Source organism: Camelus bactrianus, chromosome 18 (assembly GCF_048773025.1).
Source record: "Camelus bactrianus isolate YW-2024 breed Bactrian camel chromosome 18, ASM4877302v1, whole genome shotgun sequence".
Taxonomy (NCBI): domain Eukaryota; kingdom Metazoa; phylum Chordata; class Mammalia; order Artiodactyla; family Camelidae; genus Camelus; species Camelus bactrianus.
The window spans coordinates 609,478-636,092 of NC_133556.1; the positions used below are offsets into that span (position 1 = coordinate 609,478).

The 26,615-nt window shown below is 61.4% G+C and overlaps 1 protein-coding gene across 14 annotated transcripts in view; it reads right to left on the minus strand.

The window, feature by feature from the left end:
- Positions 1-1,038: 1,038 nt before the first annotated feature.
- CHLSN (cholesin) overlaps positions 1,039-26,615 on the minus strand; it is a 93,342-nt gene continuing 67,765 nt past the window's right edge. For 9 of the 14 annotated variants that reach the window (XM_074345487.1, XM_074345490.1, XM_074345488.1 and 6 more), the window contains 3 exons: positions 7,143-7,318; positions 2,322-2,403; positions 1,039-1,681 (listed from right to left, as the gene is read on the minus strand). In XM_074345487.1, coding sequence (XP_074201588.1) covers positions 1,496-1,681; positions 2,322-2,403; positions 7,143-7,318 — 444 coding nt within the window. In that variant the 3' untranslated portion in view covers positions 1,039-1,495. Of the gene's footprint in view, positions 1,682-2,321; positions 2,404-7,142; positions 7,319-7,565; positions 7,673-15,175; positions 15,375-16,299; positions 16,386-16,457; positions 16,927-17,011; positions 17,203-26,615 lie in introns of those variants that run through there. The other 5 variants (XM_074345492.1, XM_074345497.1, XM_074345498.1 and 2 more) reach the window with 5 other exon arrangements.

Here is a 26,615-nt window from a genome sequence, read left to right on the forward strand (position 1 = left end):
GGGACCCCAGGAACCACTTGGATCCTGAGCCTGGTTCCAACCAAGAGCAGCGCTGGCCCCTCTGATGGGAGCTCAGGGAGGAAGGAGGCCCCTCAGGTCGGCGTCCAGGTGCCTTTGTGTGTGGGCGAGGGGGCGTCCGGTTCGCCAGGACCATCTCCGTTAACGGGCATGAGGACCCGGTACCCTTGGCGCTTCCCTTTCTGATTTAGCCGCCAGGAAACCCGGTTCTCATCAACCCACCCTGACTCCTTACAAGGGACCTGCCCCTCTTTGTATCCTGGGGACCTTCCTGTATCGCACGTCTGTTTCTCAGTGTTTTCTAAGATGTCCCAAAGCTTAGGAACCACGAGGTTGGCCCCCCGGCTGTTGGGCTGTCCAGAGACCGTCTGTGGAGCTGACGCCCGCGTGCTGGACTTTCCCTCTCGTGGCCTCACCTGACGGATGCGAGGCGGGGCCGCTCCAGGGGGGCCTTCCACCGCGGCCGGGCCACCTGGCCCACAGACCCGCAACGGGAGCAGGGCTCCCTGGGGGTGGCCCCAGGCTGGGGCTGCCATGGCCTCAAGACTGGCGGGGCCTGAGAGCCCCCACATCAGGGCAGCTGAGTCCCAGGGCGAGTGTCCTGAGAGCCAGGCAGCGCAGCTCCAAGCCTGCTCCAGGCTGGAAGCCGACCGTGCCGGGGCAGGGAGTCAGGCCCACTGGGCAGGGTTTTACAGAGCACACGTACCCACCCCGGCCTGTCTGTGGGCCCCAGGTTGCGCACACACGGCCCTCCTGCGGGGCCGCTGCCAGGCGGCGGCCCGCTCGCTCCCTCCGAGTGCAGCCTCCAGGGCAGACCGCGTCCATTCCTGTGTGGAGAACAAGTGCTTCCTGGGCTGGGGGGGGGGTGGTCACCGCGGACTCCCGGAAGTGGGGCTGCAGAACTAGGGGCCAGCCGCGCGGCAAGAAGCACGTGTGCTGAGCTGCCTGGACTCGTCCTGGGGAGGACAGCCGACCACGCCCACTCCACGGCCTGCAGGGAAACGAGAGCAGATCGCGGGAGAAGAGCCACGGCCTCCAGAGGCTGGTGTTTATTGAAAACACACCCAGGTTTTCCCTGTAACTGGTCAGCAAGGCCATGGCACAGCCCAAGCAGGGAGGAGGAAGGGGCACAAGCCTCAGCTCGGGCCCTGGGTGGGCGCAGGCAGGGGACTGGGAGGCCTGCACCACCAGAGGGACTGCCAGACAGACGTGGGGCCCAAACCTGCCCACTGACGGACCACAGCTGGCGGGAAGGGCCAGCTCCGGCTGGTCTCTACGACGTTCCCAGTAGAAAAACAGACGTTTCCCTCAGTAAGCGACTTCCTGGGGGCCCCTGGAGGCCAGGTTACTGCAGAGTGACCGCATTCTAATGCGAAGAGACTAGAGCCACCACTGCCTCCAGTCTGGCCAGGGAGTCAGGAGGGGGCAGTCCTTCCAAGGGTCGGGCACCTGGGAGCCCCAGGCCCGCCGGCCGCCCCTAGGAGAGCAGCTGCAGCACCTGCCGGATCCGCTGGGTCTTCTCCAGCAGCCGGGGGTCCGCGCCGGGCCCCTCTTCGTCCAGCTCCCGCATCAGCGCCTCCGCCTTCTGCACCGTCAGCTCGCGGGCGCGGCCCCTGAGCCCCTCCAGGTAGGCCAGCAGGGCAGGGAAGTGCTCGTCGGGGACCTGCGGGGGAGAGAGCGGTGGTCAGAGCCCACCAGGAGGCCACTCAGTCTGCAGGGGACGCTGCACCCTGGGCTGTTCTGAGGGTGACTGGCGTCTCCCAGCCTCGGCCTCACACCCGTGCCCTAGCAGGGCCCGCGGTGGGAGAAGCAAGACTTGGCAGCACGCAGGCCGGCAGCCCTGACCATCAGCACCTTCCGTCGCTGAAGGCCCGGCCCCCGGGCCCCAAGTCCAGCCGCTGGGCAAACCAGCAGGGGCTCGTGCTCCCTGAACCCCACCCTCCCTCTAAGCCCAGGTTTCATCTCTGCAAAAGGAAGGCTTGGACGGGTGCTCCCACGGGGGCCTCGCTAGGTTCCACAGACTCTCTGTCATCACACACTGGGCCAGCCGTGAGAACCCGCCTTGAGGAGGAGCCTCTTGGCCAGGCCTGGCTGCTGGGGGCGGGGGGCGGGGGGCTGCCCTTCCCACGCCCCCGCTGGAGGGGCCAGCGTCGAGGGGCCTGGAGACCTCCGGCCACGGTGGCCAGAACAGGCACTGCCAGAGTGTCCACCCCCCCCCCCACCCAGGGTCAGGTGACCGGGAGGCCTGACTCCTCCTTGCCCCGCCCCCTCCTTGCAGACCCCGCCCCACCGCACACACCCACCTCGTCACAGTCGTACATGTGCAGCAGGAGCCAGGTCTGCCTCGTCTTCTGAAACCTCCAGTTCTCCCGCTTCTGGGCCCAGCTGGGAAAGAAAGGGCACAATGTCTTAAGTGCTGGACAGAAGGAGCCGCAAGGGTCTGTCTGGACCGACGGGCCTCTTGGCTGAGGCTAGGGGTTGCATCCAGGCTTGTGGGTGTCTGCAGAGGTTCCCGGGAGGACCCTCCTCAGCCTGAGGAGCCGAGGGGGCTCAGGGGCCCTGTGCTGGGGGGAGACCTCAGTCCCACACATCTGCTGGGGACCCTCGGCCAGCCAGGTGGCCCGTGTCTGCAGCAGGACGTCAGGACCAGACAGCGCAAGACCACTTCCTTTCAGCTCTGCAAGTCCATCATTTCACGACTCTGCAGGAACACCCTGGATCTCACAAATTAAGTCCTTCCAGAAGCGTTTATTGTGCGCCATGGCAGGCCTGCCCACTGGGGCGGGGACCATCTGCAGCCCGGGAGCGGGAGTGAGCTGGGAGGAGCCAGGAGCCCGGACCCCGAGGGCCACATGGCCTGAGCCTGTCCCAGCGGCCTGGCCTGCTCAGTCACCCACGGGCCTCGGACACCCCAAGCCCTCCAGGGGCCGAGGCCACCACGGCGAAGCCCTGCTGGGCACTGAGAGCAGGTGGCACTAGACGCTGGCACCACAGGGGAAGGCAGGCAGGCGGGTGGCACTCTGGCCAGGGCAGTGGGGCCGGCTCTCCAAGGGGAGACCCAAGCACTGGATGGAGACCCTGAGGCGCAGAGGTCTGCATGTCTGGGACTCGGGGCGCCGGTGGCCATGGGGGAAGGTCTGTGCTGTTTCACACACGCTGTGACCCCTGACAGCGACCCAAGCCCAGCCCCCCTGGGGACCACAGGCACTTCGAGTGGCAGCCACAGAGCAGGACCTGTCCTCCGGGGTGGGGACACAAGACCCCACGGCCCGAGCCTGGAGTCACGTCTCGCCCCAGCACGTATCCTGTGGCCCCGGGTGACGTGCAGGACCCAGTGTGGGCCTGGCTCTGGGGAGAAGCCTGGGCCCAGCGAGGGGAGGGGGGCAAACAGCAGAAGGACGTCAGGAGAGCAGGTGACCGGAGGGAGGGAGGCCACCAGGCTGGGCAGTCATCACCCTGGGCATCCCCTCGGGCTATTCTGAAGTGCCTGGGAGCCGTCTCCGCCTCTGGATCCCTCCCCGAGGCTGCTTATCAACATCAACCTCCTGCCTTGGCTCCAAAACCACCCTTCACTGCCCCCCACCATCGTGAAGACAGAGACGGCCTCCAAAACCGGCCCCTCCCCAGACGCAGCAGTCAGGCAGAAGATGCTGGACAAGGCGAGGGGGCAGGGCCTGCCCTCCTGGTCCAGGAGAGCGCCCTCCCCCGAGGTTCTGCCGCGAGTCTATGGCCACGGCCCCCCGGCTTCTCTGCCACCCAGTGAGCAGGGCTTGGGCCCAGCGTGGCAGCTGCCCCTCGCATCTCCCACTCTGCAGCGTCCTCTGAGTCTCCTCTCACTCCTGGCACATGCTACAGATGGTCACTCTTCATAACCAAGAACAGCTCCCACGGTCGAGCTGCGTGCTCCCACCCCGACCCACGGACTGCCCGGAAGATGGCACGACCTCACTCCCCTGGAGTCTTGGGTCCCTCCTGGGCAGGCAGAGGGCTTGCAGGGCGCACCCACTTCGGGCCCGGGGCTCCGCCGGCCGGGCTCCCATCGCTGCTGCACTGGTGACGTGGACAGGCTGGGCATCGGCCCAAAGCAGTGCCTCCTACCTGAGCCCAGGGCTCCGGTCAGGGTCAGCTCAACCCTCGTGTGGTCAACTGAGCCCCAGAAGCAGCTCGTGTCTGGCACAAACAAAACACAGGGTTGTCAGACTGGCTTCAGATGTGCTACTTGGGCCCACGGCGGGACAAGGGGCACCGGGCTGGGGGCCGGGGTCCCTCGGAAATCCACGATGGTCAGAGAGGAGGCTCCCAGACAAACCAGGACCACATGAAGATCAGTCAAGGACAGGGGCTCCAGCCTCTCCTGGAAACGCCTCCCCAGGAGGCAGGGACCCCCCCAGATGGAAGATGTGTGATTGCAGGCATCCCGAGGTCAGGGATAAAGGATGCTGGACGTCCCAGACAGGGTAAAAGTCGGGTACGGTCACTCCCTGGGAGGGAGGACTGAGCCTGCCACCTGCTCACAGGTTCTGGTCCGGCAGGGAGACCCCTCTGAGCCCCTGAGCTGGTCCTCCGCCCCCTCCCCGGGACACCGTCTTCAGGGCAGCCTCACACGCGGGACAACTCCTGTTTTCAGAGCCTTCTCCCAAGAGCCCAGGTGGGGCCTGCAGGTGCCCAAAGCAGCACCCTATGCCCGCCCTCTCGTGGCTGCGGCCTACAGGTGTCTTGGTGGTGGGAAGCTGACCTCAGCTGCAGGCAGAAGGTGCCTGGACTCGACTGGTGTAAATTCGGGTCCTCAGGCCATGAAGGGTGGGCCCTGCTGGCCATCCCTCCCACCCTCTGAGAGAACAGCCTAGCCCAGGATCAGGGGAATGCTGGACGGCCCAGCCTCAGGCGCCTGGGTGGCTCCCATCTCGCCAGCACTCACGCCACGCACCCTACTGGGCTCCCTCTGGCCCCGGGCTGAAAGTCAGGTTGCCCAGGGAGACACACTCCACGCCCCGAAGCCACCCGGCCTGCTGCTCCCCACCTACCCGTCCCTGAGCTGAAGGCCACGGCCACCCTGACCCACCCCACACGGGTGTCCAGAGGCCTGTGGACCGTGTGCGCGTGTGTGGAGCACAATACACACAGCGTGGCGGTCACACCCTGACCACCTGCGTGCTCAGCTCAGGGCCACCAAGCACATTCACGCCGTTGTGCAGCCATCACCCCGTCCATCTCCAGAACCTCCCACCTTCCCAAGTTGAGACACATCCCCATCACTCACTCACTCCCCCTCCCCCAGCCCCCGGCCCCCACCCTCTGCTGTCTGTCTCTGTGACTCCGACTCCCCTGGGGCCCTCACAGAAGTGAGGTCACACAGTGTCTGTCCTGCTGTGTCTGGCTTATGTCACTGAGCACCGTGTCCTCAAGGTCCCTCCACGCTGCAGCAGGCATCAGAGTCTCCTTGCTTTCTATGGCTGAACAATATTGCAGTGTGGGTGGACCCCACCGTGTTCATGCATCTCCGCTGATGGACGCCTGGGCTGCTTCCGCCCGTCGGCTGCGGTGGGCGGTGCTGCCGGGAAGGTGCCGCGTGTGGGGGTCCCTGTCCCCTAAGCTTTTCCCTGATCTGCCCCTCCAGTCTGTCAAGCCTGCACCTCGGTTCAGGTCTTCGTGGTCTCTCCCCTGCACCTTCCAGCACGCTCCCTCCAGCACCGGTTCCTTGAATCCGCCTGCTGCCCGGGCTGCAGGGCCCCGGCCCCTCCAGGTGCCCTGGGCCACCGGCTGTGACTCTTGGCACTTGGCAGTGCAGCTGGATCTGGCAAGTTCATATTCCTAAGCAGGGTGTGGGGCTGGGAAGGCAGTGTGTCTTCTGTGAGCTTCACTTGAAATGAAAAATCAGGCATGATGACCATCAGGTGACCAGCCGGGGTGGGGGCGATGGGGAGGCCATCCCCGGCCTCTGGCTGCTGCCCCTACGGGAGCACAGCAGATGGGGCCCCCGCGACCTCCCATCCACAGGCACTCACCGGGCGCAGCGGGCTGTCGTGCCTGGACAGTTTTAACATGCGTGGCTGCAGCCCCAGCAGAACCATGAACAACCACACACCCTCCCCAAGCTACATGGGACACCTGGGAGCCAGGAGACGTCAGGGTCGAGGAGGCCCCAAGCTCAGTCCCTGCCCAGGACAGAGGACAAGGGACATCCTCTGTTGGGCAGCAGGGACCGGCAGGGGCAGAGCAGACCAGACCTGGCTTCTGTGGGTTGGGACCCACCCATGAGGAAGGATCTCAGGTGGAGACTGGCTGGGCTTCATGGGGGTCCGGGCAGGAGGAGGTAGGAGCCCTGGACTCAGATGGGACTGGAGTGGAGGCCACAGAGTGACTGGCCAAGAGAGAGCCTTTCTCCAGGGCCCACATGTCACTGGAGGGCACTCCTGCCCTGCCCATGGGTCTTGCGTGCTCTGAGGACCCCAGAGGAGCAAAGGGCCTGGTAACACACTGTGCCAGGCCCTGGCTGTGGCTGGCAGGGACGCAGGCACTGGTCTGTCCACCAGGTGAGCCCTGCCTAGGCCCAGCTGTCCCTGGAGCGGTCACTAGGCTTGGCAGGGACACCAGGTAGAGTCTAGGGCTTGCCCACAGCCTCCCCTGCTTCCAAGGGAGAGGAAGTGGGAGGAGGGGGAGGAGAGGGGGAGGGGGCGGAACCCGGGGCTGCCTGTGTGGCTGAATCATCAGGCCCTCAGCCAGTTCCAGGAATCTGGACGATTCCGCTTCATACGGCAGCTCCTAACTCCTTCCAAGAAGACCGGGCCCTGCCCTGCCTGTCGGCAGGTTCACATGTGCACACGCACATCCTCAACCCCGTCTGCTCTCCCAGAATCCCCTGCAGGGCCCCGCGGCAACCCTGTTCCTGAACCTGGCTCCAAGCCTCAAACCCCAGTCCTTGGCTGGGCTCCGAGGATTCTGTGCAAAGAACACAAGTTCCTGGAGGGAGACGTGGGGTGTGCGCGACGTGTGACAACAGCGTGACGACAGTGATGCTGATGCAGATGTGGGTGGTGTGGGTGGTAGTGACGATGCCACCGGGTACCCTGGGCCCACAGCCTGCATCCTCCCAGGACACCAGACGCTCCCGGGGCCAGTCTTACCCACACAGGTAGTCCAGGGCCAGCTGGGCCCCTGAGCGCCTGGCCAGTGAGCTCTGGGCCATGGCAACGCCCGCCTCCCGCAGCCGCTTCCGCTCCTCCTTTTTCCGTTCCTTCTTCAGCTTCCTCTCCAGGACCCTCCGCTCCTCTGAGGACAGGGCCCCGAGCACTGCTGCTCCCTGAAAGGCAAAGGGAAACGGCGGTCAGGGTCCCTGGACCCCGCTGCCCGGAGCTCAGACGCTCTCCAGGCGGTGCGTCCTGGCGCAGAGCTCCACACACTCTGCTGGGAAGGAGGAAGGGGCTCCTCAAACCCCTGCATCCGAGGGGACCCAGTGCCTGGGGGAAGCCCTGCGGGATGGCCGGCATGTGTCCCGGGCACCCCCACTGGCTCCTGCTGCAAACCCTGCATGTGCGGGGGGGCCATACCCACTGGGCCCCTCGGCTCTGGGGGAAGCAGGAGGTGCCTGCGCAGAGCTGTCTCTCCTGGGGCTGAGCCCTGGGGGCGGGGTGGGGGGCCTGGGGTCTGTGATGCAATCTTCCTGCCACCTCTGCCCAGAAAGCACGCCCCTCCCCCACCCTGACCAACAAACCAAACAAGAGCGGAGTCCAAGGACTCCAGCAGCTATCCACACACCCCGAGCCTCGGGGACACCGGGGAGTTCACTGTGATTCAGGGTGGCCCCAGGGACTGGCCATGGCCCCAGCGCTTCCAGGAAGGGCTCAAGCCGCTGCCCCACCACATGCCAGCATTCAGAGCCCCCGCCCCCGTGAGCAAGGCAAGGGGCCCTTCCCACACGCCCCAGTAGGCCCTGCACAAATGCCAACCCCGACAACCTGTGTTCCCCCTCAACACCCGCTCCTTCTGGAATCGTCTACAATAGATCAGCTCTCCCCAGCCCCTCCCTCTCCCTCCTTAGAACCAGCTGGATGCACCCACAGTGGCGCTTCGGGGCCGCACTGGGTAACTCACAGACCAACCTGCACAGGAGATGCTTCCAGACAGGGCCCCAGGCTTTCCTGGGGGTGGGGGGGACGGAGACCCGCTGAGCATGTGCCCCGCATGCACACGTGCACTGCACTGCAGCTGGGCCAGCGAGCTGGGGGATAGCTGGGGGCCCGAAGGGCAGGGCAGCAGCGGCTCTGACCACAGGGGTGGTCAGGGGTGGGTGTGCGCTCACACTACACTCACGCCTAAAACACCCACGCCAGTCGCAGGCTCCCACTGATGGGGGTGAGTTTTAACGTTCTTTTTACTGGGGTGACACTGGTTTACGTCACGTGAGTTTTCATGCCTGTGTGCCCTCCAGCGTGCCCGCCACCAAAGCTGCGGTCTCCTCTGTCACCGTGGGGTCCGCCCTCTGGCTCAGCACACCCCTAGCCCGCACCCTCCCAGTCTCCATGTCTTCCTGTTTGCCTCCTTGTACGTGGTTTAGATTCCACGTGAGTGAACTGACACTCGCACAGTGACCTCTGGGTCCATCCAACCTTAAGTGGGATCTGCTGGGGTCTAGGAGACACACCCGCTGGCTCCCAGAAAAGCAGGCAACCCCCCAGCCCTGCAGGCCAGGCCCTGCCCTCTGAGCCACATCGGGGGCATCACACAGGCCACCAGGCCGAGTCCCAGTGAAGGCTCAGGGCTGCAGCAGTGGTGGGTGGGCCTGGGGGTCTGTCAACGCTGATCCTGGAGGGAGGCCCATAGGTTGGGCAGGTCTGGGAAGGGACAGGGAGGGTGGGAAGCATCTGCCCCCGTGGTGGCCACACCCCCTACGGCTCCAGGTGTCGCTGGGGCATGGCAGTGCCCTCAAACCCAGGGCCTGGCCTCTGCCAACCCCCTACTCTGACCCTACGGGGTGCTGGCTGCTGCCCCAAGGCCAGAGGACCCTGGTCACTAGAGAGGGGAGCCCTGTCCCACTCCTGAGGGCTCCTGGGGTGCTCTGTGGGCCCAGCGAAAGCCCGTGAGGTACAGCAGTCACCAAGGAAGGGCACAGGAAGGAGGCACGGCCCTGGCTGCAGGGCTGGCAGCGGGAACTTGAACTAGCGTGGGCCCGGGTGGAGGAGGACGTGGGCCAGGCGGGTCCCTCGGGGAGGATCCCCCAAGGGTCCAGCCACTTCTCCTGGGGCTTCCAGAATGCCCAGCATTGAGAGCCTAGGTCTCGGGTTAGGCACAGAATCTGAAAACTACAGAAAAATCTCCTTTAAATCATTCCCAATTTGGTCAGTGACCTCTGAGGCCCTGTCCCGCTGAACTGGTGGAGACAGCCAGCGGGCATGAGCGCTGCTGGTGGCACAGCCTGTTCCTGCAGGGTACACCGCCTTTGGGGGCCAACGCCAACACTCAGGGATTAACACTAGGGTCTTGGTTCCCAGACTGTGGTTTTGGGGCCACCAGGAGATCCCGAGAGGCTGCCAACACTCCGGCTGCCGGGCTGAAGGGCCCCCAGCCCCACCCCAAACCAGCCTCTCCTCCCCTTCCCTCCAGGGAGTGGAGTCTCTAAGAAAGGGGACTGACCCCGGAGGGCGGGGAGGGGCCCGTGTAGACCCAGGAAGGACTCAAGAGGTCTGTCTGGTCATCGTGGTGCCAGTTTCCCTTCTCTGGGGCCCCCGGCAGCTCAACCACGGTGTCAGGCCTTCAGGGTGAGGTTTTCCCCTGTTCCATGTGCATCTAGGGGTGGGTAGTCCTGAGGCCCCTCTGTCCCAGTCTGTGGTGGGGCGGGCAGCCCAGGAGTCCTCATCCTGCAGTGGGGGGCTGGAGATGGGGGGGTGACATGGGAGCAGCTGAGGGTCAGCCCTGAGGGCATCGTGAGGACCACCCGGCCAGACTGAACTGGACACAGACGTGGGGCCACTTGGCACAACAGTGTGCTGGGGCGGGGGAACCCCCCATCACCCCGCCTCTTGGGAAACTCAGGTCCTCCAGCTGGTGCGACCCATCCAGACAAAATCCCACCCAGCCCCTCCTGTCTGGTCCTGAGCCAACCTGTCCACTTTGGGCTCTCCGTCAAACGAGGGACTTCTCGCACGTTTATTCTGGGGAGGGGTCTCAACTGCCCACCACCACCCTCGGACATACATAGGGCAGCGCTGGGATGAGAGGAGGCCCTGTCTGTGCACTGCCTCATTCCTGCCCACTGGGTCAGCTGCCCCGGCCGAGACGCCCCAGAGCTCCGAGCGCCCCAGACCCCAGGCGTCCAGCCATCACCCAGCCTGAGCTTGGGCCCCAGGAGGGTCAACAGCGGCTCTCTTGTGTCCCAGAGAAAGGGTCCATTGTCTTCCCGGAGCTCCCAGAGCAAAGATAAAGTGCACCCCCCCCCCCGACCCGGCACGGAGAGCTGGAGGGGAAGGGAGCCACCAGCGCCCCGCGATGCCCCATGCCGGTCCAGTGGGCAGAGAGGCAGCGGCCCTGGGGGTTTCTGGAGTGACTTGGCAGATGACCGGCCCCGCTACCAGCTGCAGAGGAGAGGGTGCTGGGACAGTCCACAGTGTCCCCCGATTTCCTGGCAGGAAAGGCTGGGGGGCACGAGGAAGGGGGACCCCCTTGACGTCCAGGACTGCCCCCACTCCTGCCAGGGGCTCTTCAGGCTGGCCAGAGGCACAGGTGCAAGGAGGAGATGGAGATGGAGATGGGGCTGGGGGCTGGGGGCTGGCTGGGGCTGGCTCTGTGACATGGAGCAGCACAGCCTGTCTGCAGGGCATGGACCCCTGCCTCTCCTGGGACGCTGGGCGCTGACAGCACTCAGCACCGAGATGGCGGGCCGTGCGTGCTGGAGTCCAGCCTGCCTTCTTGCAGGGGACACATCACCCAGATGGGGCCTGTGATGGACACTGTCTCTACCTGACAGGTGGGAAGGCGAAGGGAGTGGCGGGAAGGCCTCAGGTGGCCCAGCAGGCCAGCGACAGAAGCTGGACACCCCCAGTCCCACCCCCTCTCCTTCCTCCCCACAGCCCCACCGCAGCTAGCAGTCCTGGCTTCTGCCAGGTGAGTGGCTGGTGGTCCGGAGGCGCCCAGCCTCAGCCACCACTTCTCTTCACTGAAGCCGGGCTGAAAGGGCCCTGAGCCGGGGATCTGGTGCTCCGTCCACCCCAGAAGGCGAGCTCACCAGAGTGAATCCAAACTCGGCAGAACCATGGCACCACCTCCATGGGGCCCCGTCCGCGCCGCCCTCTGAGCAGCGTCCTCGCCCAGCACAGAGAAGCCCCCACGCTCTCACCAAGGCCGCCGGCCGTGCGTGGAAGGTGCTCCGCCCCACCTCCCACCCCAGCCGGAGCCCTGACTGTTCAGACGGGTCTTGCTGAACCTCTCGAGTGCGGGGTGGGCCTTGTGCTCTCGGCCTGTCCTGCTCTCCCGGGGGGTTCTCCCCTCCCCTGCACACACGGCCCAGACTTCCCTGGAAAGAGGCAGAACCGCCATGAAACAGGTGCGATTCTGAGCCACTCCCGGGTAGCTCACCGTGCTCCACACATTCCCCCTTCACCTCTGATGACAGGCCCCCCCCCCACCGAGAAGGCGGGCCTTGCTCTGCCGGGTGGAGCTGCGGGCACAGGCAGCAGGGGCCGTGCTCACGGGGCACAGGCCGGGAGGAAGGGCTGACCAGGCATCCGTCACCGACAGAGTCCCCAGAAGCCTTTGGTTCGAGATGACAGAGTGAAACTTCACCACAAATGGTTTAAACAGCATCAGACTCGGCATGTGGGGTCCAGCTTACCTCCTGCCACTGAGCAAGTGCCTGTAGGTGGTGGTCGCGGAGGCATGTGGAGTGGGACCTGGTGGGGCTGCAGCTTGCTGGCTGCTGTCAGGTGGGGACCGGGACGGTCTTGGGGCAGTCGGCCAGCATCCCACCCACCACCTCCCTAACCCACTCCATCTGTCCAGACAAATCCACCAGCCAACAGCCCTACAGAACGAGCAGATCAGGACTGGGAGGAAGCAGGGGCACTGCCACCCCCAGGCCATGGCTGGGACACAGTTGCTGACTTCACTGCGTACAGGTCAGACAGTGTCCCAAAGGGCACAGTGCCCTCCAGAGCTGGTCAGAGCCCAGGATCCCTCCAGGTGCCACCCCTCCCTGTTGTGCCCTCGAGGACCCCCAGCAGAGCGGTCCTTAACCACGGGCCTGTCCGCAGGCACGGTCTTCTGGGCCGGCTGCTCCTTCGGAGTCACTGGTGCTGGCTCACTCCCTGGGTCTGGGTGCCAGGCTGCCAACCAGAGCTCGGGCGCAGGCAGGGCTCCGGAGACCGGGGTCCAGCGTGGAGAAGCAGAAGTGTATGTCCCTACAAGGAAGCTGGCCCCAGAACACAAAGCCCCCTCTTCCTTTTGGTTCCTAACCCGGGTGTTGGCAGCAGGAAGTCCTGTGCTCGAAGGCAGCTCCTGCAGAGATGCTGCTCCAGTTTGAAAACTCAACCCTGACTGGACCCGTTACAATTACTAAAATTCAAAGGGGGACCTAGTAGCAGCAAAGCACCTTCTCCTTTAATAAAAAATGAAGAACAAAAGAGGGAGTGTTTCCCACAGTATTTTAATGAAACTTTTTATCCTGAAACAACCAGACGCAACTTGGGAGGCAAAACAGAGCACCCACCCCAACCTCCCAGCAGAACCAGACCCTAAACACTCAGGTTTAAGTTAGACTTAACTAGGCACGCAAGTCCAAACTGTTGAGTTCTTTTAAGGCCAATTCCCCCAACACCTGAGTGATGCTGAGTTACTTCTGCTAATTCAGGAACATAGAGGAGCAGTATTTCCCCTCTTCATTTGGTTTGCAATACTCTGGTTATAACTAGAACAATTCTAAACGGTTTCAGAAAAGTGTGCACGCCAACAAAGCAGGAAGCTGCCTTGATCAACCACACTTGGGTCAGGGGAGCTGGGAGCCGTGTGTGGGGCGGCGAGGTCCCTCTGGAGCTGTGGCGCTGGCGCTGGTGCTGAGGCAGACGCAGGCTCTGGCCTCGAGGGGCTCACGGCCAGAGACAGGTGAGCTCCTGGAGGACAGGGACGGCGGCAGCCCCGGGCGGCGCACGGCTCCTCCATCCGGACACTGCAGCAGGCCTGAGGTTTCCAAATGTGTGAACCCGGGGACAGACATGGGCACAGATGAGACAGATACCAGGATGTACAGGGAACCCTCGTGCTTCATTCACGCACCATGGCAGATCTAGGCAACAGGGCGAGGTGTCCCCTAACGTGCCCACCATGGCCCTGCCAGGCCTGCTCTGATCTTCTGCCAACATTCACAGCAGAAGGAAATGCTCGATTTTAGTCGAAGGCAGTGCAGGTAAGAGTTATTTTTTCTTATTTAGGTCCAAACTCCCAGAGTTTGGGAGATGGAATGCTCTCACAAGAACTCCAACCAGAGCCCTGTCCCCCAAGCCCCAGAAAGGCTGGGCTCTCCGGTGGGACGCACCCCAATGCCGCCTCTTCCCAGGAAGCAAGTTCCCTCCCAGCCGACGGTTCTTCTCACCCAAACCTACTGCCCTCATTCCATCTGGGCCTTGGATGCTATGACGAAATCACTGGACCCTCTTCCCAGAAACACACACACAAATGCACACATCAAAGGAATCAGACCTGGAATCCCGAGGTTACAGGGGAGGAGGTGAGGCTGTTGAGGGGTGGGGTCCCATTACCCCAACAGCACAGGCGAAGGCGGCTGGGACAGTGGCCCTTACAGACAGCTCAGTGCTCTGGGCAGGATCTTCCACAGCAACCTTCTCACACGCCGTGGGCTTGGCTGACAGTGGAACCTGCCCGTTTGAGCTGGAGACATGGGCCTCTGCCAGAGACCAGCCTCAGAACAAGGCTCTGCGCAGGCTGCACGCTTTGCAGGCTGGGGTACCAGCACCTTCTGCAGCCAGAGCTGAATCTCAGGAAGACACCAGAGACTCAACTCTACCCTGCTTCTCTTCTGACCCAAGGACCAAGGGTTAAACTGAAAGCCTGTTACATGCCAACAGCGCTACAAAAGCTGAAGGACACGTGACTCCCGCATCTGGGTGCCGACGCCGGGTGGGAGGTGACCAGCCCCACAAAACTCTTCTCAAGGCCCACCAAGCTTCACCCTGGGACAGCATCAGGACTCCACGGCCTCCCCAAGGTGGGTGACCGACTTCTCAAGTCCTCCGCACTTGGTGGTCCCAGCCAGCAAGGACAGCCTCTCTGCAAACCCCACACCTACAAGATGAGGACCAGGGGCTGGACCCTTCGGCTGCAAACAGCAGGCCCTGGCGTCACTGCCCTGGGACACAAACCCTCTTTACAAAGATCAGATGAGGTTTTGGAAACAGCCCTGAGACACCACAGGCTGCTGTTCCACTCAGCACACGTTCTACTTCTCAGGCCGTCTGTCCATTCCCGCCCTTGGACGGACGGAACAGGCAAAGCTAGGCTAGGTCTTCAGGGGGTGGAGCTCCCCCAGGTTGCTGTCTGACAGGGAAGGGAGTGAAGGCAGAGGCCCCGCGGACTTGTGGCCAAAGGCAGAGCCAAACGGCAGACGCAGACCAGATGCAGACGCAGACGTGGCAGAAATGCAAACGCGCCCCTGCCCCACCTCCTCAGCCCAAGGGACCAGCCGGCCACCAGCAGCCCATTGCACAGCCCCCCTCCCAGCAGGTGCACGGGTGGCCCAGCAGTCACTGAAGGCCCAGGGCGTGGATGCACGGAACCCGGTCCACCCAGCAGTCCCCCAACCAGAGCGCCGTGTGGGATGGGACAGCTGTCCAGGGCCAGCCTGGACCTGGTGCATCAGGAACCAAACAAGCTGAGCTGCGAGCGAGGCCCCGCCCCTGAGCTGGTGGACGTGGGAGCAGGACAGAGGCCGAGCTGACGCAGGCCCATGGGCGGAGAGCCGTGACCAGACGTGGAGATGGGAGGTGGTGGGTGGGGAGCCCTGCAGGCTGCAGACCCGGCCTCCAACCACACCAGGAGACGTGTTCACGTACTGCTGAGAAGTGGGGGTCGTCCTCCTCAGACGAGCGCACAGCACACAGAGGCGGGGGGCAGGAGGACAGAGAAGATGCAGTCATTTCATCAGGAAAATACCCACCAGGAGTGAAGCTGCTGAGAGTGCCATGTGATCTACTCGCATCAGGTCGGGTTTCCGTTTCTGGACAAGCGACAGGCAGAGTCTGGAGAGGCTGGCTGGGCCCCCTCACTGCCTCCTGGAGCCTCACAGCCCGGAGGCCTCCCACCAGCCAGGCACAGACACGGCCCTGGCCCAGGACCGCACACACCTCCCAACTGCAGAGGGCACAGGTGAGGGTCTCCTGACTCCAAGGTCAGTCTTCCCGAGCCCAGGTACCAAGGGCTGCCCTGCCCTTTTCCCCACCCCCCACTGCCTCCCAGGGTCTTGGCTAAGCCTCCGGGTTGATTCCGCCTATATCCAAGGAGCAAAGAGACCCCAGCTGGACCTTCTCCACAAGAGCTGCGATATTAACGCGTAGGACCACCCAGCGGGCCCCCTTTGGTTTTAGGCACGGGGAGGATTTATGACCTCCCACCCCATCTCTCTCACTGCTGAAGGCCGACCCAGCTCGGGCCGGCTGCACTCAGCACAGTCAACAGCCTCACGTGGGGCGTCCCAGTTACCAGAAGGCAAAGGTCACACACTCGGTCCGGTCTGTGTTCACAGCAGGCCACTGTGCTCCCCGGGCCCCGGCCATGCCCACCTCCTTCCTACTGAGAATCTGTTCTCATCTGTGGGAACCTGTGGCCCATGACAGGTTCAGGCTGCATTTTGTTCTTAACCTGAACATGCCGTCCCGGCAGGAGGCAGCCAGCACGGCGGAGCTGCGTGGAGTATTAAGTGTCGGAATTGTGACTCTAGAAGCAGCACTAAATACACAGAGAGCACGCTTCTCAACAGCTTCCCCACATTAGCCGACAGTTGTTCCTAATTTGGCAGTTCTGATCCCGCCCTTTGTGAAAATCAGATTCTTACTGTTTGAAAACCACACTACAAAACCACAAAGCCCTCCCTCCTGCTCCTTCGAGGTGGGCCTCCAGCTACCCCGCAGCTACCCCTGACATGGCTTCCCCCAAAGCGGAAAAAAGCGCCCAATTTGGCGCAAGACTGTCAGTGACGTTTTCACCCCGCGACAGCCTAGCAGCCCCTGGTCTGAACTCCTCCTCAGGAGAGGAAGCTGCACGACCGGGCCTGTCCTAACCCACCTCCACTCAGGCCTCGCGGGGCCCCGCTGCCGGTCGGCCCAGCAGGCACGGCGTCCACAGGCTCCAGGGCCCGCAAGAAGTACGAGCTTTGGGGAAAAAACAAAACAAAACGTGTTACTGCCCCGAGACAAGGAAGAAGCAAAACCCAAAGGCCTCACCAAACGTGTACCAGGCGCCTCCTACGCCTCCGTCGTTCGCTGTTGGAGGCAACCTCGCGCTAGGACCGTGCTGCCGGGCCAGGCTTCTCCCCGCGCGGGAACTCCTGAGCGCGCGTAACGCCCCGAGAGCAGCCGCGTCGCCGAGGACCGCGCACGGCCAGGCCCTATGCCAGCAGGCCGGCGCACACCCTCGTGGGCGTTCGCTACTGCGCCCTGCGGGGCCCGCCCCAGCCCCGCAGGGCCAAGGCCCCGGGAGACCCCGCGTCGGTCCCGGGCCGGGCGCTGACAGCCGGGCCTGGGGGAGGCGGCGGGAGGCGGGGAGGCGGCAGGAGGCCGCGGCCCGGAGAGCCCAGGGGGCCCGCCCGGGGTCGGCGGCGCGTGGCAACTCAAGCCCCCCGCCGGCCCAGCCCTCCTCGGTGAGGACCCTGGGCCCGGGGCCCTCTTCCCGGGGTCTCGGGCTCCAGGGCGCCGCCAGACCCCGCCCGCCCCCCGCGCGTGCAGAACCGACCCCCCACGCCCCCACCGGGCCCCGCTCCCGGGGTCGGCGCACTGACCTCCGCCCTCCCCGGCCGCCAGGTGCGCCCGGGCCCGCGGCTCCCGCCCGGCCACAGCCCCAGCCCCCGCGCACTGCGCATGTCAGGCCGGCCCGGCTCGGCTGGAACCAGATCCAGCCGGCTGGACGGTGACGCAAGAGCGCCGGCTCGGCGCGTGGGCGGGGCTTCCGGCGTGTGGGCGGGGCTCCCTGCCGGAGAGACCCTGCGCCCCGCGCCGCGCAGCCCCGTCCGCCGCGATGGGCTGAGCTGGACCGTGGTGGGCGCGGGCCCACGCGCGCCGCGCCAGGTGAAGGCCGGACGGAGGCTCGCAGCCTCTTCTCAGCCCACAGCTCGGCCGCCAAGTGGCAGACGAGCCCTCTCCCAGGGCCTGCCTGTCGCCAGGCCCTGCCTCCACCAACACCTAGCCCTGCAGTGGACCAGGGCGCTGGCGGTCCCCACAGGGGAGGCAGGAGACCCACGCGATGCAGGGCCCCCGGCTGCTCCCAGTCCGCACCCCACATCCGCACCAGCTGCAGCAGGGCTGAACCGGCTCGCTGTCGTCTCCCCAGGACCTTTGCACACGCTCTTCCCTGGGCCGGGAGTGCTCACAGCTCGTCCTCACTTCAGCTCCCCTATCAACCCTCGGCGTCAGGGAAGCCTTCCCTGCTTCACCTACTGAACACCCCAGCACTCAAGTCCTGGGGAGGGGGCACAGGGGCCTACATGAGGCAGAGGAGAAGCCTGGATGGCTGGGGGCGAGGGGTGGGTAGAGCAGCTCTGCCAGGCATGGAACTTCCCCCAAACCTTCACCCAGAGGCAGTGAGAATACTCTTTCAAAACCAGGTGCCGGCACCCCAAGATCATGTGGCTCACTCTGAGCCATTAAGGGAAGAGTAAATACGTCAGACACAGACGTTATTAACCAGAATGGCTGGCTGACCAGCGTGCCCCGTTTCCGGGGCAGGCCACCTCCCAGAGAACTGATCCTTGGTGAAACCCGCAGGAAACACTGCAGGGGGTTGGAACACCGGCCTTCAGACCTCTGCTCACAGCCTACAGAGCTCCTGCACAAACCACTTCCCTCCCACTCAGCCCCGCCACCAGGACAGGCCCTGCTTGGAGTCCCTGCTTGGAAGGGTTTGGCGGACGGATACTGTAAGAGAGAGAGAGTGTGTGTTGTGGCCTGGGGGTGGGGAGCCCTAGCCTCAGGGGAGCAGGGTCCACTGTCGGCCCCAAGCAAGAGGAAGCTGTTGGAGGCCTTGGTGCAGCCGGCCCACCAGTCCCTTCAGAGACGGCCTCTGCAGGGCCTCGATATCACTAAAGAGATGGAGGCCCCAACATCCCCGACTCCAGAATCTTATGTCCAAGCCCAAATGGTTTCGCTGGAATTCTAGTAAACACTTAAAGAAGAATTAACACCAATTTTATACAATCTCTTTCAGAAAATGGAAGCGGAGGGATCATTTCCCAGTTCACTCTATGAGGCTAGTGTTACCTAGATACCAAAACAGGAAGTAGGGAAGGAGAGAAAGAAGGAAAGAAGGTATGGAACAAAATCTCTCATTAATATAAGTGCAAAAATCCTACTCAGCAACATATAAAAAGAATTATAACCAAGCCCAGGTGGAGTTTACTGCAGAGAGGCAGGGCTGGTTCAGTATTCAAGTACCAATCTGTAAAATCCATCATGTCAACAGGCTAAAGAAGAAACATCACGTGACCATGTCAGTTGATGCAGAAAAAGCATCTTACATCATTCAAGATTCATTCATGATATACATTCTCAGAAAACCAGTAATAGAGGAGAGGTTCCTCAGCTTGGTGGTAACATAAGACTGGGAACGAGACAGGGAGATCCACCCACCAGGCTGTTCAGTGTAGCACTGTAAGTTCTAGCCAGTGCAATAAAGCAAGAAAATGAAATCAAAGGCATTTGGATTGGAAAGGAAGATGTAAAACTGCCTATATGAACAGACGGCATGATGGTCAACACCATGAAGATTCTGAGGAAACTACAAAATAACACCCAGAACTTGTAAGTGAATTTGGCAAGATTTAGGACACAAGATCAACATACCAAAGTCAACTGTATTTCTATGCATTAGCAATGACTGCTTGGAAGCTGAAATTTAAAATATAACTCCATTCACAACTGCTCAAAGAAATGAATACTTAGTTGTAGATCTGATAAAGCACGTATGGGATTTGTATGCTGAAAACAGACAGAAATCGAAAAAAATTTTTAAAAAATCTAAATAATTGGAGAGACACGCCGAGTTCATGGACTGGAAAACAACACAGGAAAGAGTCAATTCTGCCCAAGTTGAGATTCAAGTTTGATGCAATTCCTGCCAAAACCCCAGCAAGATTTTTCCAAAATTTATATGGAAAAGGAACTAGAACAGTCAGAAGAATTTTGAAAAAGAATGAAGTGGAAAGAATCATTCTACCCGATTTCAGGACTGACTGTATATCCACAGTCATCAAGACAGTGTGGTGTTGATGGAGGAGACACACATAAATGAACAGAAAAGAACAGAGACTCCAGAAGCTGTCCCACATTAGCAATCTGATTTCTGACAAAGGTGTACAGGCAATTCAATGGAAGCAAGAGAGTCTTTTCAACAAATGGTGCTGGAACCGCAGGACATCCACGGGGAAAATGAACCCTGCATCAAAGAAGACACACAGATGGCAGATATGCACAGGAAGATGCCCCGCCTCACATGTCACCAGGGAAATGCAGATTAAAACAGCGAGGAGACACCACTCACTCCTGAACGAATGGACAAAACTGGGGACACTGACAACACCAAATTCTGTCAAGGATATGGAGCAATAGGAAGTCTTATCCATTTTCAGTGGGAATGCAAAATGGTACAGCCCATTTTGTAAGACAGTTTGGCGGTTTCTTTCAAAACTAAACAGACTCTTACCACGTGGTCCAGCAATTGTGCTCCTTGGTACTTACCCAAAGGTCCACATGAAAACCTGCACACAAGCGTTTATTTATAGCAGCCTTATACACAATTGCCAAAACTTGGAAGCAAACAAGATGTCCCTTAGTAGGTGAATGGATAAATAAACTGTGGTCCATCCAGACCATGGAATATTATTCAGCAGTAAAAAAGAAAGAGCTATCAAGTCATGAAAAGACATGGAAGAAACTTGCACACGTATAGGACTAAGTGAAAGAAGCCAGCCTGAACAGGCTGCACACTGTATGATTCCAACTCTATGACCTTCTGGAGAAGGCAAAACTATGCAGGCAGTGAAGAGACTGGGGGGAGGGAGGCATGAGCAGGCGGAGCCCAGGGGGTGTTCAGGGCGGTGAAACTGGCCTGCGTGACACTTCAGTGGTGGTTGCGTGCCACACATTTGTCCAGACCCACAGAATGTAAACACCAAGGGCGAGCCTGATGTAAAGTGTGGACTCGGGGTGACAATGATGTGTCCATGTAGGCTCACCAGCTGTAACCAATGTACCAGTCAGGCGGGGGCGTTAACAACAGGGCAGGCTGCACATGTGTGAGAGGGTATATGGCACATCTCTGCACCTTCCCCTCAAGTTTGCTGTGAGCCTAAAACTGCTCTAAAAAATAAAGTCTATTGAAAACACAGGAAAAAACCTCAAGCCAAACCTCACAAAAATTAACATAGAAAAAGTAACTCAAATGGATCCCAGACTTAAATGTCAAATGTAAAGCCATAAAACCGTTTGAAGAAAACATAGGAGAAAAATCTTTGGGACCTAGGAATAGCGAAGAGTTCGCGACATGACACCCGAAATAGAGCCCTGAAAAAAAACAGCACGCGGCAGCCAAGACACGGAGGCCGCGTGAGCGCCCGCCCACGGGCAAGCGGCCAAGGCGTGCTGCTTCACGCACACACGCACACACGCACAATGAAGTGTCTACTGCTCAGCCATTAGAATAAGACTTTTCCTGTGCAAAAACTTAGGTGAAGCCGGAGGGCACTGTGCTGAGGTAAGTCAGACAGAGGACAGATACTCCGTGCTTTCACTTCCACGTGAATTCTAAGCCAAACATTATAGTTGTTATTAAACCAAAACAGAGACAGACTCAGGTACAGAGAACAAACTAGCAGCCACCAGTGGGGGGGGGGGGGGGGGTCCAAGCTACCAGGCAGGAAGGCGTGCGGCACAAGGAGCAGAGCCGGTGCCTTACAGTGCCTTTGCTGGGGTGTGATCTATAGAAACGTCGGACCACTATGTTGCACACCGAAAACTAACACCGTGAATCCATTATACAACAAGTTAAAAAAATCAATGAAGTGGACAACTGGACTTCACCAAAATGAAAAAAAAAACCTTTGATCCCTTGAAAGATCTCATTAAGAGGACGTAAAGACAGGCTCTGACTGGGACAAAGTATTTACAATCCCATGTGTAACAAAACCTGTTATCTAGATCCTATAAAGAAACCTCAAAATCAACAGTAGAAAACCACCACCCAACTAGAAAGTGGGGAAGAGACACAAGACGTCTCACCAGCGAAGACACAGGGGCGGCAGGCAAGCACGTGGAAAGGCGCTGGACATCGCTGGCGGTGCCACCACGCCCCGGAGGGGCTGAGAGGTAGCCTGCACACACCACCGGAGGGGGCACGGTCGTGGAAGCAAGGGAAGCTTCTGTCCACACAGAAGCCTGTGCAGCCTCGCGAGCAGCTATGCCTGTAGGAATAGCCCCCAAACTGGACACCGCGGAAACAGCCCCCAGCTGGGGCTGGCACCCCCCCACCGCGGAAAGCCGCTCGGCAGTGAAGAGGCTCGGACACCCGCATGCCGGAGGACTGGGGTGCGGGGAGGGGCTCACCCCCGAGCCCTCGCCGCAAGTTCCAAGTTCAGAGCCCCTGGAGCCGGACCAGAGGCCCAGGAGGGCCGTGCGGGGCCGCGGCGTCCCAGAACCCACGGGGCAACAAGCCCACACGGACCCACGTCGCTCTGCACGGCGACAAGCCCCTGGTTTTGACGTCATACCAGCATCAAAGAAACCGCCAGGGGCAAGTGGGCGAAGGGTACAATGGACCTCTCTCTGCTATTTTTGCAACTTCCTGGGAACCTACAATTATTTTTTAAATTTAATGTTTTTTTAAAATAATTTCTCTTTTTTTTTACGAGGGGGAAGTAATTGTATTTGTTTGTATTTGGAGGAGGGGCTGGGGATTGGACCCAGGACCTCATGCAAGCTAAGCATGTGCTCTACCACTGAGCTATACTCTACCACCCCTGTAATTATTTTAAAATAAAAATTAAAAGAAAAAAAATGATGAGGCACCCAACCTAAGAAGGAGCATCTGTGCCTCCAGGCTCGGGGAGCAGGGAGGGGGAGTGGCTCAGAGGCTGGTCCCCCACAGGAGCGGCACATCTTGGGGACAGCCCCCCATGCAAGGCAGAAGGAGCGAGGCCACAGGTGGGGACCAGCCTGGACAAACGCCCAGCATCCAGTCCCAGTCCTGAGCCACGTTTTTCTCTGTAGGGGAACCTCTCGCCTTGCCACCTTCTCATCGAGAAGTCTCACTGGGTGAAAAAAAAACAAGACCCCACCAGTGTCCTCTGGGGCCTCGGTCAGGACACTGGCACAGGGTGGACGGCCTGCCCCCCATGACTCGGCCAGATCTGCCATGGAAACGGTGCGCTTGCAGCCTCAGGGCCCCGGCCTCCTGGGCCACCTCCAAATGGCAGGTGGCTGCGGGCCCCCGGACGTGGCAGGTGGTGGGGGGCCAGCGCAGGCTGCTCAGAGCGAGACCTCCAGGACACACGCTCCTCCTGGGACCTCACTCCCCCTAGAGGAAGCGCCTTCACACACACTATTTTTAACATTGATTAAAGGTTTGGGAAGAGAAAAAATAAACTCCCAGAATAAAGACTTGAGTTCTCTCCCCTCCTGACCACAGCTTCGGTGCACACATGTGTGAGGTCTTAACCGACGGCAGCCGCGCCAAATCTGGAAGCTGACTGGCGGGCGTCTGCAAGGCACAAGGAAGACCAGGGCGCTGATGGGGAGGTTCCCACCAACCGCCAACCAGAGGGCTGAGCACCGACTTCGTGAAGGAGCGAAACAGGGAAAACAGGCGGAATGAGGGTGTGCACATCCGAGGTGAAGACGTAGGTCCCCCAGCAGGAGCCGGGTGCGGCCCTGCAGCAGAGTCCCCACTGCGGCTCTGGGGTGGAGGGGGAGGCCAAGGCGGCACCGGGACACATTCAGCACCACCTGGCTTTCGACTGCCCCACTCTCCCTCTCCGTCTCTGTCTGACATCATGGAAGAGTCCAAACACACGCACAAGGAGGAGAGTGTGCCGACTCCCGCTGCCCGCGGTGTGTCTTCCCTCCTCCCCGCGCCCCCAGACCTCCCGTCAGCACTTCCCACACCCCGCAGACACTCAGGTACGTGCACACACCCAACACGAACAAGTAAGCACACGCGTAACTACAGCAGGATAGTTCTCTAAGTAACGGAGTATCGTTGCTGATTGTACCGTTTGGAAACCAGACCGTGAGTTCTTCTTGGCCAAGAGTGCGGCAGACAGGTTTGATCAGGGTGAAACACCAAGCCGTGCCCCGACCTCGGGGCGTGTTACCTCGGCTGCACGGCGGCCGCCCCAAGTCGCACAGGGCTCGACGTCTCCCGGGCTCCCACGCGCAGACTTCCTCCACGTCCCCAGCTCTGAGGAACATCCAGAAACAAGCTGCAGAGCGTGCCCCTGCAGCCACGCCCGCCCTTCCTGCCCACGACCACTCACCGGCCACGGGGAACCTGCCCCTTGTGAAGGCTGGGGGAGCGCCCCGGGTCCACGGGCGGGGGCAGCACAGACGCAGAAGCAAGGTGTCCACTGCGGATGAGGGTCTGGTCCCTCCCCCGGAGCTGGGAGCGTCAGGGGATTTTGCCAGAGCCCTTGACTCAAGACTAACCCGGCTCCATGCGAGACGTCGCAGGGCCACGTGGGGCAGCTCCCCTCGGGGCCTGAGCCCCCCCCCCACCCCCCGCGCACAAAACAGAGCGACGCTGCGTCCCCTGTGACGAGGCTGCCAGGGGCCCTGCACTGAGCCGAGCTGTCTGCTCTGGTCAAGAGTCTTACGTCCAGCCAGCCTGGCCTCTCTAAACGGTGCTTCCACCAGGATTGCTAAATGCAAGAAATCACTCCATCCAGACCGCCCAAGTCTGCTTCAGAGAAAGCGGCTCAAGGCCGGTGCTGGGGGCCCCACCCAGGCCCTACGGGCTTCCTCTGGGGCACCTGGCTCACCTGAACCTTTGTGTCCCCCAGAGGACAAGCAGGTCTCTCCGATGCAACAGCCAACGTGGCTGAATAGCTGCGTTGCAATAAAGCTCAGTTAAAAAGGTCGTGGGGCTAACCTCCAACTCTGAGATACCCTTGCCACTTCGAGGTGAGGGAGGAACAAAGGCTAGAGCCCCGCACGCCTGCATCCTCCCCTCGCCTGCAGACAGCTGTCGGGGGCACTGCTCCCAGTCCTGCAGAGACGCGGCCGCCAAGGCCCGGGCTCTTCTCCCCATGCGTGGAGCAGACAGCCCGCCCCCAGTCCCAGGCCCCGCGTGCTCCTGACTAGTATCCGCTGGGCCCCCATGGGCAGTGAACCGTCCTTCCCTCCACGATCCTCTGCTGGAGGGGCTATGGGAGAGCCAGGGCAGCTGGGGAAGATGGGCTCACGAGGGGTCTAGAAAAAGGGCTGAGTTCGGCTGGCAGGCAGCCGCTGTCCCGGCAGGACTGCACCTGGAATCAGAGTGCCCCAGGTCCCGAGTGGACAGCTGGACTCCTCCCCGCAGAATGTCTTCCCTGCTTCAATGGGGTCCTCATGCACCCACCCAGTGTCCTGGCGCCCTCCCCTGGCTCCCCCTACCCAGCTGCCATTGGCAGTTCCAGGGGCTCTTGGGAGGGGCCACATTTTCCAGACCTCAGATGCACCACCAAGGCCATGCCTGGGCTGCTGGGCGTGGGGTGTGCCTGTTGGCCTCAGGCTAGACAGGGCACTGGGGCAGATGGAGGGACCAGGGCTCTGAGCATGGCTGAAGCTGTGGCTTGGGGCTCGGCATGGTCTCTCTCGGCCCTGGTGGCCCTCCTCTGGGCTGGCCCAACCGCACCCCCAGGCCAACTCCAGGGGTCCCCGGTGCCCCCTGCAGAGGACCTGTGCATTGGCTCACTGCCTGCCTTGGCCGGCCCCTCAGCACGCTGCCCTGTCAGAGCCACCAGTCTCCCACGGGCTCCAGCTCACCCACGCCCGAGAAAGGCACAGCTCAGGCAGCGCTGCGCTGGACGCCTGGCCCCTAGGCCCTGCACACGGAGGGCTGCAGGGATGGCTGCCAGCTAAGAACGACACTTGGTATGGTCATCAGGCCAGAAGACTTCATGCACCATCAGACACCCATCCTGGTGCGTCCCATGTTAAAAACAGGAAGATCTGCTTCCCCAGGAGACAGAAGAGCCACTGGCAGAAGCCATGTGGGACAGGATTTGGTGGAGCGAAGAGGCAGGTGCAGAGGGAGGCAGGGAGGCAACCGCACCGATAAATGACGGCCTGTGACGACTACACAGAAGCTGCTGGCCCAGCTCACCGCTGCTGCCCATCTCACTGGCCCCTCCCAGGAGGGGCTCCCCACGCTCCTGGGCCCTGAGCAAGACCAAGTACAGGAACCGAGCCACAGAGACGTCAGAACACAAGCCACGCTCCCGGGAACAAACACGTGAACAGTAAATGTTCCTCGCCCTTGGTCGACCTCTCATGTAAAGTCACACCTCCCTGTCTGTAGGTGCATCATTACTAAAAAGAGGCTGCACCTTCGGAAGGAAGGAAGGAAACCAGCCTGCCTTGTCGGCGGGGCAGTGGTGACCCTCTGTCACCCTTCCAGCTCGCAAGAGAAAGACCAGACACAGGCACGGCCAGCAGCCCAGGGCCCCGGACTAGGGGCGGGGGGGGGGGGGGAGGAATGCGGTAGCGGCATGACCAGCAGGGGGCCTCACCGAGCCCGCAGCCCACGGTGGGGGGCACCTCGGCAGCCCTCGCCCTCCGAGGTGGGGGAGCTGGCCCTGTGAACACGGGCCTCCTCCCCGCCCCAGTGCATGCCTGCCCAGGCACATCGGTCCCTGCAGACAGACAGACAGACAGACAGACGGCTGGGTCTTGCACAGGAGTCGGCCTGCACTCTGGGAGCAGCTGGTGCAGACCGCGGAGCTGCAGCCCTCCGGGGCGTTTACACTCCCCGGCTCAGCAGAGGGGGCTCACTTTGAAGGCCCCCCGCACACGCAGACTCTGCCGTCCGGCCTGGGTGCCTGCTTGGCAGGGGAAGTCTTTCCCTGCGGATGAGGCAGCCGGAGGACCTGAGGGCTGAGGGGCTTGAAGGGAGCTGCACTTCCCCAGTTACGATCGGCAGCTCGACCAAGCGCGAACCCGTGGGCAGACTCGTTAAGCCTGGCCTTCCGCGGACTATGACCAGGAATCCTGGGGCCCAGGGCCTTTCATAAAAAAGGAGGTAACAACACTTTTTAAGACTGCTGGGATGACCCCAAATCCCCAGCCCTAGGTTAGAAGTTGAAGACTACCTAGGTGCCAATTCTGGTGCCACTCTCTGCTGTGTGAGACCTTGAGCAAACT